The sequence below is a fragment of the Zingiber officinale genome, chromosome 10B (genome assembly GCF_018446385.1).
Source record: "Zingiber officinale cultivar Zhangliang chromosome 10B, Zo_v1.1, whole genome shotgun sequence".
Lineage (NCBI taxonomy): Eukaryota > Viridiplantae > Streptophyta > Magnoliopsida > Zingiberales > Zingiberaceae > Zingiber > Zingiber officinale.
In genome coordinates, this window is record NC_056005.1 from 26,235,953 (window position 1) to 26,252,191 (window position 16,239).

Sequence of the window (16,239 nt, forward strand, 5' to 3'; positions counted from 1 at the left end):
GATATCACTTATAATGTGTGTTGTTGATTATAGAAGGAAACTGTGTCCTAGTGATCTAGGTTGAGAATGTCCCCAAGAGGAGCTCATAAAGATTGTCATGTTAAACCCTGCAGGTGGACTTAGTCCGACATGACGATGAAGTTGAGTGGTACTACTCTTGGAGCTAGATATTAATTAAGTGAGTTGTCAGTAACTTACTTAATTAGTGGACATTTGTTATCTTAAACACAGGGAGACTAACACACTCATAATAAGAAGGAGCCCAAAATGTAATTTGGGATTGGTGCGGTAGTTCAATAATAGTTCTCTAGTGGAATGAATTATTATTGATAAAATTAAGTTGTGTGTTCGGGGCGAACACGGGATGCTTAATTTTATCGGGAGACCAAAACCAATTCCTCCTCTCGGTCCCTATCATAGCCTCTTATTTATAGAGTACTATACCCACCTTCATACCCATGATAAGGGGGTCGGCCAAGCTAGCTTGTAGTTCAAGCTAGGGTCGGCTAAGCCTTGATTCATGGGTGGACGGCCCTAGCTTGAACCCAAGCTTAGGTGGCCGGCCCCCATTAAATTAAAAAGAATTTTAATTTTTAATTTTTCTTATGTGGAAGATATAATTTATTGGAGAGAATTAAAATTAAAATATCTCTCTTAAAAGGATCTACAAAAGATTAAAGAAAGAGATTAGATCTCTTTCCTTATTTGTAGATTGGAAAGATATTTTATTTTTTCTCTTTGTAAAATTATTCACATGTTGAAAAATAAAATTATAGAAATTTCTTTTTATCAACCATGAAGGGATTTTTGAAGAGAAATTTTATTTTTAAAATTTCCGGAAACAAATTAGGAAGTTTTAATTTGTTGATTGAAACTCTCCTAATTTGTCCTTTTGATTGTGGCCAGCCATTGTATGGATAAAGAGGAAGTTTTATTTAATTCTTCCCAATTAATTCATGTCAAGGAAAGTTAAGGAAATTTTATTATAATTAAATTTCCTTATTTGCCAAAGCTAAGGAATATAAAAGAGGGGGTTGGGGTGCCTTCACAAGACACAACTTCTATTATTCTTCTCCCTCTTTTCTTCCTTGGTGTGGTCGGCCCCTTCAAGCTTTCTCTTCTCCTTGTTGTGGCCGAACCTCTTTTTCCTTTTGGAAATCAAGTTGTGGCCGGATACAAGCTTGGAGAAGAAGGAGAGAAAGCTTATATCCCTTAGAGCATTGGTGGTGGCCGAAATTCTTCATCCTTGAAGAAATTTATTGTGGCCGAAATCTAGAAGAAAGAAGGAAGGTGGAAAGGTGGTTCTCATCTCGGAAGATCGTTGCCCACACAACGTCCGAGGTTAGAAGAGGAATACGGTAGAAGATCAAGAGGTCTTTGTCTTCAAAAGAAAGGTATAACTAGTAATGTTTTTCCGCATCATGCTAGTTTTATTTCTTTGTAAAAATATCAAATACAAGAGGCATGCGATTCTAGTATTTCGAATTTGTTTTCGATGTTGTGTTCTTTTGTTTTTTTCTTTTCCTTGTGATTTGATTGTTCTTTTCGGTTGACCTAAAGTTATTTAAGGAAATTAAATATTAGCTTTCCTTAAAAGACTTTGTCTAGTCGGTGGTGGTTGCTCCCATATCCAAGAAGGTCATGTGCCTCGCCACGTCAGTACTGGAAGCTAATTTTGGAAATTAATATTTAATAGAATTAATAACCTAGGTGATTTGGATCGAAAGTGTTAAGTTCCGGAGGAGATCCAAGTCTAAACCTAAAAGAACAAATAAATTAAACTTAGGATCAAACGTGTTAAGTTCCGTAGGCGATCTGAGTTTAATTTAAAAGAACCCATGGTAGCTAGGAAAATGTTCAGACCTTTGTACAAAATTTTTGTACAGTGGAACCATTAGGTTTTCCGAGTAGCAACCAACAGGATATACTTTGACAAACTTGAAACTGATCATAGCAAGGATGTGCTTTGAACCAGGTGATAAAAAGCATGAGTTTTTGATTAATACCCTGGTTCACTATAGATCATAGTTTCAGAAGTTTCTCTGGTTTTGAAACCTTAAGGTTCAAAACGTCTGAACCCTAAACTCTATGCGTTTGGAGTTGGTCTATTTTTTTTAATGTTTGTAACTTTCTGGTTCTGAACAATTTCAGACCGTAAGAGCTCATCTTTCGGGAATATTTATGTTTGAAGATTCTTCAGGTTCTAGGTTATGAATTTGGAAGTTTCCGAACTTCTTCAGTTCTGAATCTTCAGTGTTTAGAAACCCTAAAACTTCTTCGAATCTCAAATTACTGAAATTCCTGAATTTTCGATTTGTCAGACACTGATCGGTCTACAGCCCGATCAGAAGAGGCTGGATCGGTCTATCGACCGATCCAGAACTCTCTGTTTGCTTGCTGATCTTTCCCAGATCGGTCCACCGATCGATCAAGGTATTCAAGAGACCAAGCGAGGATCCTGATCGGTCCAGAGACCAATCAGAAGATTCCCTGATCGGTCCACCGACCGATCAGGGTATTCAGGACCAATGGTACGCAAGGATCCTGATCGGTCCACCGACCGATCAGGGCATTCAAGAGACCAAGGGAGATCCTGATCGGAAAGCCGTCCGATCAGTCAACACCTGGATCGGTCCCATCCCTTTTAACTCTTCCCGATCCTTTCTTCTCCCATTACACGCCGAAGCCCTAGCCGACACCCTCCTACGCCTCAATTCTTCTCTCCGTTCGTCGATAGATACATAGATGGCACCAAGGTAACTCCATTCTCCCCAATCTCTACTCATTTTGGCACTTCATTTTCATTTCTCACCATATCTGTGTAATTTGGTTTGGTTTTCAGTTGTTGGTGGCTCCCGTGCTCACCTATTTACCCCAATCCGTGTCCCATTTTTTTTAAACCTTTAGAAAGAAACAAGTTGGTGAGGGAACTTCTAAGTCATCAACTGAGAAATCTAAACCTAAGGCTCCCTCCCGACCTCAACCATCTGTTTCTGGAAGATTTCCAAACCATCACTTTGAGCAAGCCTTTAAACAAAGAACCTTTAAACTGCTTCCCTGTAGGTCTGTGGATCAAAAATTTATGGATGAATTTTGTCCATCTGTGTCGAAAATACTTGCATATTACAAACTTGATTCTCTAGTCTATTTAGAACGGGACATCAATTACGACTTAGTATCTGAGTTTTATAATAATCTTCATCAAACTAATGATGTTAATTATAAAACTAAGGTTGCTAAGCAAACTATTGATTTCTCTTTCTCGACCTTCTTTGATTATCTAGCTTGCCGGAGGTGTTCAGGAAATGTTTTTTCCATATATCCTGATTTACCAGACCCCTTACCTTCTCCCTTTGATGTCTCATCTGCCTCCATTTATGAGTATTTCTTCGGACATCCTAGACCGGGTGGACAAGATGAATTAGATGTTGATTTTTCTACTTTTGCAGCCCTAAGACTATCTGCCCCAGATTACATTCTCTTTAAGATTGTCACGAATTGTCTTCTGCCAATCACATCTAAACCCTTGTCAGAGATCCGACCATATCACTGCCTGATTCTTTATGGATTGCATTGGCGTCTCGATTTTGACATCATGTCGAGCATCTACTCTTCTATCATCTCCTATAGTGAGCCTACCAGCTTCACAGTTTATATGCCTTATGGGCATATAATTACGGATTGGCTCGAGACCCTACAGATTGATGTCTCCAAGGGAAGGATAGTCAAGATGGTGAGGCAGGACTGCAGACTTGGAAAACGTGCATTTTCCAAGTCTGGCATCATAGGACAGAATGGGGTGGTTCGTTGGAAGGACGGGAGAGCACTGGGTGAGCTACCACGGGCACCTCCGCGACAGGTTGATGTTGCTCCCGTTGCTGCTCCTCCTCCTGCTGCTGCTGAGTATGGAGAGGCTGATCCTGATCTGCGCTGGCAGATTGCTGAGCTGGAGAGCCGCATTGATCAGCACGATGAGCTATTGGCTGCTGAGCTCCATGGGCTGCGCGTTCGGATTGACCAGCGTTACGATGATCTACACAGTCAGCAGTTAGCGACGCAGCAGGTGCTTCTGGGATGGATGGCCAGCTACCCACCGCCGTAGTATTACTCGGGCTATCCACCCTCGAGCATGCCGCCTCAGGGATTCATTCCTCCAGCAGATGATGATGATGCTCCTCATCTTGAGGATGCTGATTGATACACTTTGTTTTATGTTGGTCATTTTGACTGCCTATGTTTCAGATACTGTTTGATAGATACTGTGTCTGACCTGGATATTAGCTGTTTATGCTACTCATTTTTCTATTACTTGCTTCCTTTTATTTTTCAGTTCTTATTGACTATTTATATGCTTTCATATGTCATACCTTGATTGTCTCTTATTTACTGTCTAATATTACACTTAGAGTGAATTCTGTGTGGATTAAGAAAGAGACAGTATGGGTTAAGGGGGAGTCTTTTGAGTCTTATTGCCTAATTCGCACCTTTTCGGTGTTTGACAAAGGGGGAGAAAATGACTAAGTTTAGAGATGAATGAAGTTTTGATTTTAGGGGAGAGGATAACCTTTGAGGATTATTGACTTCTTTAGTGTTGTATTCATCTTAGGGGGAGGATCTTGATTCCCCTAGAATTAGGGAAATATGAGCATTTCTGATCTAAACTTAAATCGTGTTGTCAAACAACAAAAAGGGGGAGATTGTTGATACGGTCTGACCTGGCTGCTGTTTTGATGTTGACACTGATTTAAGTTTGTATCAGATATTAATTAAACTCAGATTGATTACTGATCAATATTGTTCAGGTGGAAGGGAAAAGTCCAAGTATGGAAACTTGGCACGCGAAGTCAGAGAGGGCTCGGTAGCTCGTTCTCCGGACTAGGTCAGAGAGGGCTCGGTAGCTCGTTCTCTGGACCGGACGAAGTCGGAGAGGACTCCGTAGCTCGTTCTCCGGACTAGGTCAGAGAGGGCTCGGTAGCTTGTTCTCTGGACCGGATGAAGTCGGAGAGGGCTCCATAGCTCGTTCTCCGGACTAGGTCAGAGAGGGCTCGGTAGCTCGTTCTCTGGACCGGACGAAGTCGGAGAGGGCTCCGTAGCTCGTTCTCCGGACTAGGTCAGAGAGGGCTCGGTAGCTCGTTCTCTGGACCGGACGAAGTCGGAGAGGGCTCGGTAGCTCGTTCTCCGGACTAGGTCAGAGAGGGCTCGGTAGCTCGTTCTCTAGACCAGGAAGGCTTTAGGGTTTAGGGCTGGGAAGCTCTAAACCTACCTACATAGGCATTGGATCGGTCTATTGACCGATCCAGTGATACTATGGATATCTGATCGATCTGTTGACCGATCCAGTGATACTATGGTTATCTGATCGGTCACGAGACCGATCAGTAACCAATCAGTAACTCACTGGAGAATTACTGATCGGTCTGTAGACCGATCAGTAACCAATCAGCAACATTCTGTGAGATTTACTGATCGGTCTGGAGACCGATCTGGAGGCAATGAAGTTCGGGAGAGAGTATAGGGGATCGGTCTGTGGACCGATCCACCTATAGCCTGATCGGTCCACAGACCGATCAGAGCTCTCCTGGACCGATCAGGCCATAGCCTGATCGGTCCAACAAGGTGTGGATCGATCTGTTGACCGATCCACAAAACTGTCTGAAGTTTCTGCTGTTTCTCTGTAACTTCTGATCCATCTGATTTAACCATCTGTTGTTAGCTTTTTAAGTTGCAAATTGTAGGTATCATGCCAATGCTCAAATTCAAATTAAGCTCCATCAGAAGAATAAGACAAAGGGTTCTTTCTGCTGTGTTTCGCTGCAAATGGTGCAATTGGAGCATCAACGGTTACTGGCTGCGATCAGGCTGTGATCTGGCTGTAATCAGTTGGGAATCAGCTTGACTCTTGCTCATTGGTTCGAGCTCAGAGGCCCCAGTGAAGACCATGGGTTCTATTGGTGTGAGTTCAGAGAACCAGAGGAGGAGGAAGAGTGATTGGCGATGTTGTAGCTTGCAGCAGGGATTCGGTGCAGGTTGACAGCAATTCGGGACGGCTGAACACAGTGGAAGCAGAGGCATAAGAAGAAGGATGAAGAGAGGTTTGAAGTGAGAACTCTCGGTCGATCAAACAAAGGTGCTGAGCTTTGAGTTCTTGGCTGTGCTTCCTTCTTGTGCTCTGTTTAACTGCTGTCTTCGCGTGGCTGTGAGTGTCTTTCTTCATTCTCTTTAGCCACTGATCTGTAAGTCTTGTGCTTTATTTACATATTTTTCTGAGACTTTGTGGAGAGGTTACTCCACCGAGAAGGAGAAATTTTTAGCCGGTATCTTTCCGGGGTGTGATCTACCGAAAGATCAAGGGATCGTCCACCTTACGGACACGCCGAGGAGTAGGGGCAAGTTATCCCCGAACCTCGTATATACTGGTGTTAGTGGTGTGTGTCTTTCTTTTCTTTGTATTAGATTTTCATGTGCATATTTCCGCTACGCTAACGATTTGATTGAAGAATTTAGTTAAGTTTTAGAGGAGGCTATTCACACCCCCCCCCCCTCTCTAGCCATCCGAAGATCCTAACAGCTTCGAGGTTTTTGCAACGCAAAAAGTGGTTTTTGCGGCTTAAAAGTCTAACAATATCCACCAAACCCCACTTTCTTACCCACCTCTTGGTGGCCGGCCAAGCCTAGCTTGGAGCCCAAGCTAGGGCCGGTCAAACCAAACCAAGAAGGGAGCCAAGTTGTGTCCGTCCCTAGCTTGGAGCCCAAGCAAGGGTGGGTGGCCAGCCACATTGAAATAAAAAGGGAGTTTTAAATTTTGAAATCTTTCATTTTATGGAAGTCATGGTTTTAAAAGAGAGTTTTAAAATTTTAAAATCTTTCTACAAAGGATTAAGAGAAAGATTTGATATCTTTCCTTATTTGCAGTTAAGAGAAAGATTTTAATTTTTGATAAAACTTTCATTTTTGTAACCATCCACATGTTTTAAAAGAGAGATTTTAATTTATAAAATTTTCCTTTTATAACCAACCATGAAGGGATTTAAAGAAAGAAATTTTTTAATTAAAATTTCTTATTGGAAACAAATAAGGAAGTTTTAATTTCATGTTTAAAACTTTCCTTGTTTGGATTTAAAGGGGTGATCGGCCATGACAAGAAGAAAAGGAAGTTTTAATTTTTTTGTTTTAAAACTTTCCTTTTTAGTCATTGGCAAAGAATATAAGGAAGTTTTAATTATGTTTAAAACTTTCCTTATTTGCCAAGACCAAAAAATGTAAAAGAGAGGGTAAAGGTGCCTCACCGAACAACACATCTTCTATTCCTCCTCTCTTATTCCTTGTGGATAGCCCTTCCTCTTCCCCTATTCTTCTTCTTTGTGGCCGGCGGCATCACCTTCTTGGAGAGATTTTGGTGGCCGGATTTTTCTTGGAGAAGAAGAAGAGAAAGGAGGCATTGTTTCCTAGCATCCCTTGGAGATTGGTTGGTGGCCGGAACTCATCATCCTTGAAGGTTGTTGGTGGCCGAAACATGGAAGCAAGACTAGAAGGCTTGGGTGGATTTCATCTTGGAAGATCGTCGCCCACACGATGTCCAAGAGAAGGAGAGGAATACAATAGAAGATCAAGAGGTCTATAAGCTACGAAAGGTATAACTAGTTATAAGTTTCCGCATCATAACTAGTGCATCCTTTTTGTATAGATCTTGTAAAACTAAACACAAGAGGTTATCGGTTTTAATTATCATTTTTGTTATCGATATTTGTTTCGATTTCATGTTTCAATAATGTGTTTCTATTGAGGTCTCTGTAGTTAAACCTAGTTTACTGTGAGAAGTTTAAATATCTGATTTCTTCGAAAGGCTTTGTCTAGGCAGTGGTGGATGATCTCATACCCAAGAACACCTAGTGCCTCGCCACGTTTGACCTGGAAGTCGATCCTTGAAATAGATATTTGATCAACTTTTGTAATATGGTTTAACTTAGGAAAATCATATCGGTTGAACTTGAAGTAAGAATGTTAAGTTTCGTTCCCAATTCAAGTTTAACTTCTAAAGGGAAAATTTGGATTAATAATGTTAAGTATCGTTTGCAATCCAAATTTAACTTTAGTAGAACACATGGGTAGCTAGGATAGTTCTATGTTTGTATAAATTTTTGTACAAGAGAACTAGGACGGTATTCCGAGTAGCAACCAACACACCCTTACGACTCACTTGACGCTTCTTTGCAGCCTTGACCTCTTCAAGCCTACTTCCTTTGGCTCTCGTCACTCAGATGCATTCAAGCTCGCGGCTCGTCCCCAATGTCATCATTCGTGGATGCCTTAAAGTCGCTTCCCTCAGCCCTTGACCTTGTTGCCTTGTCCACGGTCTCTCAGATGATCCATCCTTCACCGGACTCGAAGCCATCAACCTGAGTCATATGTGTATCCTGTAAACCTACACAACTCAAATACACATATCAAATACAAGGGTGAACCTAACTTAAACTCTTTGCCCAAACACCAAAACACATGGTCGCACAGACCATTGGGACTGGTCCAACGTAAGTAGTTCAGTTGACTAATCCAATTTTGGTAAATGGCAAAGATCGAATTGAATTGACGCAGAATTGGAAGATTCAGGTTTGGTCGACCGATCAGCTAGATCATTCGACCGATTAGCGTGATTTATGGGATTGGATGGATCAGAACAAGGCAAACAAGGAAGGGCGTAAACTTCAGTCAATTGATAAGAGGTTCAGTTGACTGATAGGTTTAGTCGACCCAACGATTTTTAAGTCGACTGAACGATGTCTATAAAAGAAGGCCTCGGGGTTCAAGTTGAGATAAGAATTCTTCATTCTGCTTCATTTTTTTTGTAACTCTACTACATGTGCAAGTTCCTACTGCTACGACTTCGGAAGGCTCACCGACAACCAAGATTCATCGTCATTTCTATTTTGTCAGTATCTTTATTTTACTTGTACATTGTATTTATACTTGTACTATTTCATCATTTAGTGAATTTTTTCAATGAAAGTGATCAAAGATCATGGGCCTTAAAATAGGAGTCAGTTGGGCACCGAACCAAGTAAAAAAGGAGACTTGTCTTTTGTCTTTATTTGTTTTTATTTCCGCTACTTAACTCTTTTTATTTTTATTATTATGAAAAGACAAGATTTTGAACGAATGAGATTCACACCTCCCTCTCTCGTCTTTATCGATCCAACAAGGATGACCAATATTGCAATGAAATATTAATTCCATGGCTAAATTAGAGATCGAAATAATATTCGGTTACTAATTATAATATTCGATTGTTAATTAGTGACTGAATATTAATTCCATTGCTAATTTAGATTTTTTTAGTGTACATTTAATTGTTCGTATTAATCATTTAGATTAATATATAGATAATTTATCTATTTTTTTCCTTTCTTTTTGCGCTAATTGGCTAACATATATAGTTTGATATTCATGTTGTTGTCTGACCATTCCCATATAAAAGGTCATTGTGCTAAGGTAAAATACTCCCTATAATTTACTTGTATGTATCTTATCGTAGAGTCGGCAATACTAAACTGCTCAAATTGAGTGATATCACTTTTTACTCTAATACATTGTTTTTGTTAAACATTAGCTTTAGCCCATGATACGGTAAATAATGTGGGTCCCTAAAGTCGGGTCAAAGTCAAGAAAGCCAGGTGGCATGGCGGTCAAAGTCCAAGAGGAATTGACACACGACATTGGCTCAATCATGTATATCCCGATCGAATGGTCTAGCCAATCGAGCACTAAGTCCCTCAGAGTCAACAAAACCCTGAGCTGTATCAGTGGCATTCAAAGCTGAGTCAGGTAACTCCACCAAGTGCTCTAGCTAATCAAACCAGAGGTCCAATCAGACATGCTAGACACATGACCCGACCAGACCAAACTCTTTACATAAGTATAAGGGCTAAGCGTACGCTAAGTCCTTAGGTGTGACATCCATCCTTTATCGGACTACAAAGAGGATTCGGTCAGCCAGTTAGCCTATCCATTAAGCAAATAGGTGGTCCACATACTCAACGACTTAATATTCCTTCTTGGCATTTTGTGTAATGACTGTCAGGGCGTCAAAGGAATATTCCTTGTATTGTCTGTGTGAGGAAGCTTCTACACTACAAAATACAGAAATGGTGAGTCCATTTTTGAAAAGTTATCATAGAGACAGAAGAGTTGGTCCTTTTTGGGAAATACATCAAGATTCATACAGAGAGTAAAAGTAACACTCTAAAAGCGGGTCTCCATCTAGAGGCGCAGATACGTTACATTACGCGAACTCAACCTAAGGCACTCAGATTCCACTTTTTTCATTTCCACTATTCATTGTATTTCTCTCAAACACCTATTTGACTTGAGTGTCGAAGTGCTTGTGTCGGGGGTTCCTCCCTGATCCGGTTGCTGATGTTTTTTCCTTTACTTTTTATTTTTGACACGCAGGATCACACGACATTTCTGATTTTCACCGTGGAATCTTTTCACAGTCAACATCATAGCCACATACCCAGTGTTTCATCTCCTCCTATTTTAAACAAGATCAACCCACAATAAATGCAAATATAATCCTCAAAAGACTTAAAATTCCTAGGGCTTTGCTCCTTAATTTGGCTTAGTTTGAAGTTTCCACTGTATTGGAGTAAAAACACTACAGTCATTTTGTTCTTATCGGTGTGGGTTCTAGGTTTGAGATTCGTGTAATCTGTACTATTTATGGTTATGTGGCACGAGCTAGGAGGAATAAAATCTTGTTGTCCAAAGACATGATTTAGTGACCCTAGATAATATGTTGCTCTAACTTTGGCATTGTACTAAAAAAATTCATAGCACTAATTAGTCATCACAAACTGCATGATCTTATATATTAGTTTAACTTTGGCAACCGTGATATCTGTTGGACATAAACTAATGAGAAAGTACTGCGCAGCTCCTTATTAATTAACTACTAAAATTCTCAACTTTTAAGAGAAACAATGATCCACAGTTCTTTTTGGATTAAGTTCGAGAAGGGCTTGAATCTTGTCTCGGGGCAATGGTAAAATATAGGACGAACTCCCGTGTAGTGAATTTAAATCTCAAGTAGGATATATCATATGTCCGTGATATTTGAATTACTCATGATGTTGGATCATCCGTCAAAACTCATCTGTGTTTTTCAGATTTATCCTGATGGTCAATAAAAAAAATTCGATGGAACTGGTCTAGTGACCTCTAGGATTAATAAGTTCAAAGAGCTAAATACCTAGATTAAAAAACTATATTTGAATCTTTGAGTATTAGGGTTAAATGTGGTGCTTCTGTTAAAAGAAGAATGAGAAGTTTCAATATAATCAATTTGTTGCAGCCAAAAGGTTGATGCAGACCAATGCAATATAGAATAACTGAAATTCTATGATGAACAATGGAATTCTCATCATCGATAACAGAAATTAAAATTGCACTGGCAAACTAATATCATAGGAACTAATTCACTTACTGAGAGCTTAGAACAACATCTTAATTACCAATAATTTTAACTTCAAAAATAAAATTTCTGTTGCATATGATCATGTTGAGTATATGCTGTATTTCCAAAATAACAAAGTGACTTGAAGCTTAACTTGTAAAGTTTATGAAACAGCAAGAATAGAGTTAATAAGGATTAATCGATTAATGCTGTAAAAAATCTTCTTTCACTTCTTGTATGAATGCAGTTCTTTCACTTTGATCCCTCAATTTGTTATCGATATTTTGAAGAGAGCTATGACCCTTTGTGCTAAGGCTTATGTGTATAGCACATCTTGTCAACAAGTGTCTCCTTTATGTTATGAAAGAATAATCAGCATGTAGTTTGAAATAATTGAGACTTTATAGATTTTAGTACCATTTCCTTGATCTAGGGTTAAAACTAGACTAATGGTAGACAATAGTCAGAGTTACTTAACTATTGTTCTTGCTCATCATAATGTGCACACTGCACTATCTACGTTTTCCCCTTCATTCAATGTAATGAGTTCTCTATTGTCTATGATCACATGGTCCTTTATTTGTACTTTTTATTAATATAAGTCCTAATCTCAGTATCCAAAGTACAAAATCAACCGAGACTATCATATTTGGCATATGAATTACTAAATAATAAGATGATCAACATACTGTGCACTGAATTCGTTAGGAAATTATAGAAGAGCAACATCTCTCTTGCAGATTGAAGAAAACATAGAAAGTTTTGCAATATATTTTCATACTGAAGTTGCAAAGAGAATATGTTAAGCTGCCTCAACAATTCATTGTTGTGTCTATATTTCGTTTTAATCACATGAATTGTTGTGTCTATGTACTTCATGCAGGATCAATCCAAATTTTAAAGAGTCATAATTTTTGATTCGGTATTTGGAATCAGATTCTATCGACGACCACACGTGTAAAATTTCAAAATCTATATTTGTTACGAAGGAACCCGTAACGACTAAATTTCATACCCAAATTCCACCATTTAGGCTCTCAACCGAGCCTTTGAAGATTTTATTACTATTGTTTTAGTTATTTTTATTTTTATAGTATTTAGGGTAATTTTGATATTTCTGATATTTATAGGTCCTAGTTTATCTATCATATTCTGTTAATTTCGATTTCTTCCAAGAGATTTTCTTTTTTGGAAAGATCCCTGTTATTTTTTTACAAGATTGGAATTAAAGTTCATATATTAGGATTTCTTCCCTTTCTTAATTATAGGGTATAGAGTTCATATAAACACAAATAACTGTATAAGAATTAATCCTTTTTTCATCAACAAAGTTTTCTTTTCTAGTAAATTTGATGAATTTTCCTTATTTTTTAGCTTTCTCTTTTTTTAAGTTCTACAATCTCCTCTCTCGTTAGTTTGCGGGATAATCGTTATCCTGTCGGGTGTTAGTATTGTTAGGGTTTCATGCAACACTGATATGTAAATTGAGATATATATAGTTGATACAAGAAAATGGTAAATTAATGACCAATTTAACAACCAAAATAAAATTCAGTTGTTAAATAATGATCGAATAAAATTTTCAATTGCAAATTAACGGCCGAATTAATATCGATCGCTAATGTTAGTGACCCAATAAAATATCGGTCGCTAACTTTTTTGTCGTTATTTTTAATGTTCGATTTTGATTCAGTCGCTAAAATTAACAACTAAATATAAAATATCAATTGCTAAAATTAGAGATCAGATTAAAAATTGATCGCTAAATTAGCAAACGATAAATTATATTTGGTAGTTAATTTTAGTGACTGAATCAAAATCGGTCATTAGAAATAACAATGAAAAAATTAGCAACCGATCATTTCTATCGTTAATCCATTGCTAAATGTATTTAGCAACCGATTAACGACTCAATAATGATCACTTTTTCTTGTACATGACTATTGATCAGATTTTTTTATTACTTGTATAATGAGAATAGTGGTTTTCTTATATAACATCCAGAACCTACTTTTTGTATTTTATAACCGAACTTTTTCTTGTACGTGAGTATTGATCAGATTTTTTATTACTTGTATACTGAGAATAGTAATTTTCTTATATAACATCCAGAACCTACTTTTTCTATTTTATAACCTAACCTTTTCTTGTACGTGAGTATTGATCAAATTTTTTATTACTTCTATACTGAGAATAGTAGTTTTCTTATATAACATCAAGAACTTACTTTTTCAATTTTATAACCCGTCTCTAATAATATGTTTCAGTTTATTGAGTTATATGAAGCTTTAAGTAACTGTACCACATTCTCCCATAAGTTGTAAAAAAAATGGCTTTAGATGCTCACCTATATCAAACTAGCCATAAGAAAGCTGACTAAAGTTCATAAAAAGAAAACAAGATTCACTATAGTACATACAATCCTTATTCTTACTAGAATAGCCAAAAGTGTGGCTGTTCTTTAAAACAAGTTGTTCCACTAATAGTTAAGTTGAGGAATGACCAACCGACACACCGAATAATGTTAGGATTCGGAGCACCAATATAATCTTCCTTTCGTGAGTAGTTCAAGAAAAAAGACCCTGACCATTTACATTGATCTGCTTTATACTCAAATAGTTGTAAAAAAATGGCAGAGCATTTGCTGATATATGCCATGTTGATGTGTTCCCTTCTAAGGGCATGGGAAGTAGGAGCTACATGTGTAAACCTATTCATGAATTTTAGCTTCTCCCTTGAGATGGAAGGCATGCCTGAAGGCCATGACTGCAATGCCCCAAATGCCACAAGTAGCTTTTCAGGAGATGCATGCATTAGTGAGCTGCAAGAACATCTACTGCCGATCGCTAATGTGGGGCGAATCATGAAGAAAGTACTTCCGCCTAATGCCAAGATATCCAAGGAAGCAAAAGAAACCATGCAAGAATGTGCTTCCGAGTTCATTGGCTTCATCACTGGAGAGGCTGCGGACATATGCCACAAGGATGATCGCAAGAGCGTCAATGGAGATGACATTTGTAGTGCTATGAAGACACTTGGGCTAGACTATTATGGGAATGCCATGAAGAGATACTTGATCAGGTACAAGGAACATGAGGAGAGGGCATCTACTTCCAAACTAAATAGAAACACTGTAATCGATATCGTTGATGAATTATCTATCTCAAAGGCTGGTTCCTCTGGAAGGTGTCCAATGAATCATCCAAGAGGTTGATAGCTAGTCAAATAGGTTGCAATGAATGGTAATGGAAATGATTTCCTGCTTATTTTCCATCGCTTTTTTTTTTTAATGATAAAATCTCAGGTGATGAATGTTCATTTATCTAATTCATGGACCTGTCAACCTATGCAAAAAGTGATAATTAGATAATCTCTGGACTTATATTAGTCGCACCCAAGAAAATATAGTAGAATATGATGCATGTTGATATTGTGCAGGTGTTTAAAACGTAATACATTACTGCACTTTTAAAAACATGAACAAATTAAACTGATATTATATGATTGATTAGATTTCAAAACAAGCTTAGACTTTTCTTAGAATAGACAACATTCTTTTTTAATTTGGAGCTTCAATATGAATTGGTGAACACTTCTTTCATATTTCTAACCTTAAATTTGAGAGAATCAGTTTGCTTCATTATACTGAGGACTCAAAAGTGATGGAGGAAGGAGGAATACATGCTCTCTAGATAAACTATCAGCGGTGGATCGAAAATCTCAAGATTAATCATTTTGACTAAAACAAACAAATAATTACAAAGACAAAAAAAAAGATAATCATCATCAAAGTAAAGTTTTATATTACGGGCTTATAAAATTCTCTAATCGATCAAAATAAATGAGTCAGTGGAATAAAATTCATCTTGATCGACAACAAATCAACCTTGTCGGAGCATGCATTTGAGGTGTCAAGTGTATATGTAAGTTTATGATGCTATGAAAATCTATATCAGGCAAAATCATATCTAGCTATGATGCTTGACTTATTTGTGAAAGTCGATATAAGGTAATAAATATATCATCTAGTATAACTTGAATCATGTTATTAAATTTTAAAAATATCCTGATTAGATCTAATCAGGATGAAAAACCATCGTCCCAACATAAATAAGGCCTTGGTATCCTTCTTTTAACCTTGACTGAAAGTAGTTAATGAAGTTGTGGCTAGTTGAATCAACCTATCGTTAACTTAGAACCATATATAACATTTTAAAAAATTCTCGTCTAGTAAAGAAAAGTTTGTACATAAGGTCACCAAAGTAACCAAGAGGGTGGTAAGGGTTTCCAACATTGGAGAGGATCACTCATATGTCTATTTGATTCTATGGATTTTTTTTTATGAAGAGGCATGTCTTAAGCTTGATTTTCATTTCTAATCTATAAAAGATTAACAAATTCAGTTTAAGCATACACAAATTGTTAGAACTGAGCTGAACAATTAAAGTTTCTATTATTACAGTTTGTTTTCATTAAAACTTTATTTAAAGGCAATTTTCAATTATTTTTATGAATGTACGTAGATTCATTTTTTAATTGTCATTTCAAAGCCAACCAAACCAAGACCAAACTAAAATTTTTTGTTTGGTTTCAAATCAAAGCAAAATAGTATCAATTTGGTCACAATTTTAGATCTTTCCTATCAACTCAATAAATTAAAGTACCCTTATTATTAATTGTTCAATACTCTAGGGGAACTATGAAATGCATTCAATGAGAACCTATTCTCACATCCAAGCGGCTAGCCAAGCTAAGGTTAGTGAAATGCTATGAAGCTTAATTCAATAGGA

At 37.6% G+C, this 16,239-nt stretch overlaps 1 protein-coding gene across 1 annotated transcript; it reads left to right on the top strand.

Annotated features, from left to right (window-relative positions):
- Positions 1-14,078: 14,078 nt before the first annotated feature.
- On the top strand, positions 14,079-14,663 carry LOC122029024 (nuclear transcription factor Y subunit B-4-like). Its single transcript, XM_042587987.1, has one exon. It carries the CDS (start codon positions 14,079-14,081, stop codon positions 14,661-14,663), a length of 585 nt encoding a protein of 194 aa, XP_042443921.1.
- Positions 14,664-16,239: the final 1,576 nt, after the last annotated feature.

Excerpts from the sequence above, each read along its gene's own strand:
- LOC122029024 (XM_042587987.1), top strand. The coding sequence starts at position 14,079 with ATGGCAGAGCATTTGCTGATATATGCCATGTTGATGTGTTCCCTTCTA.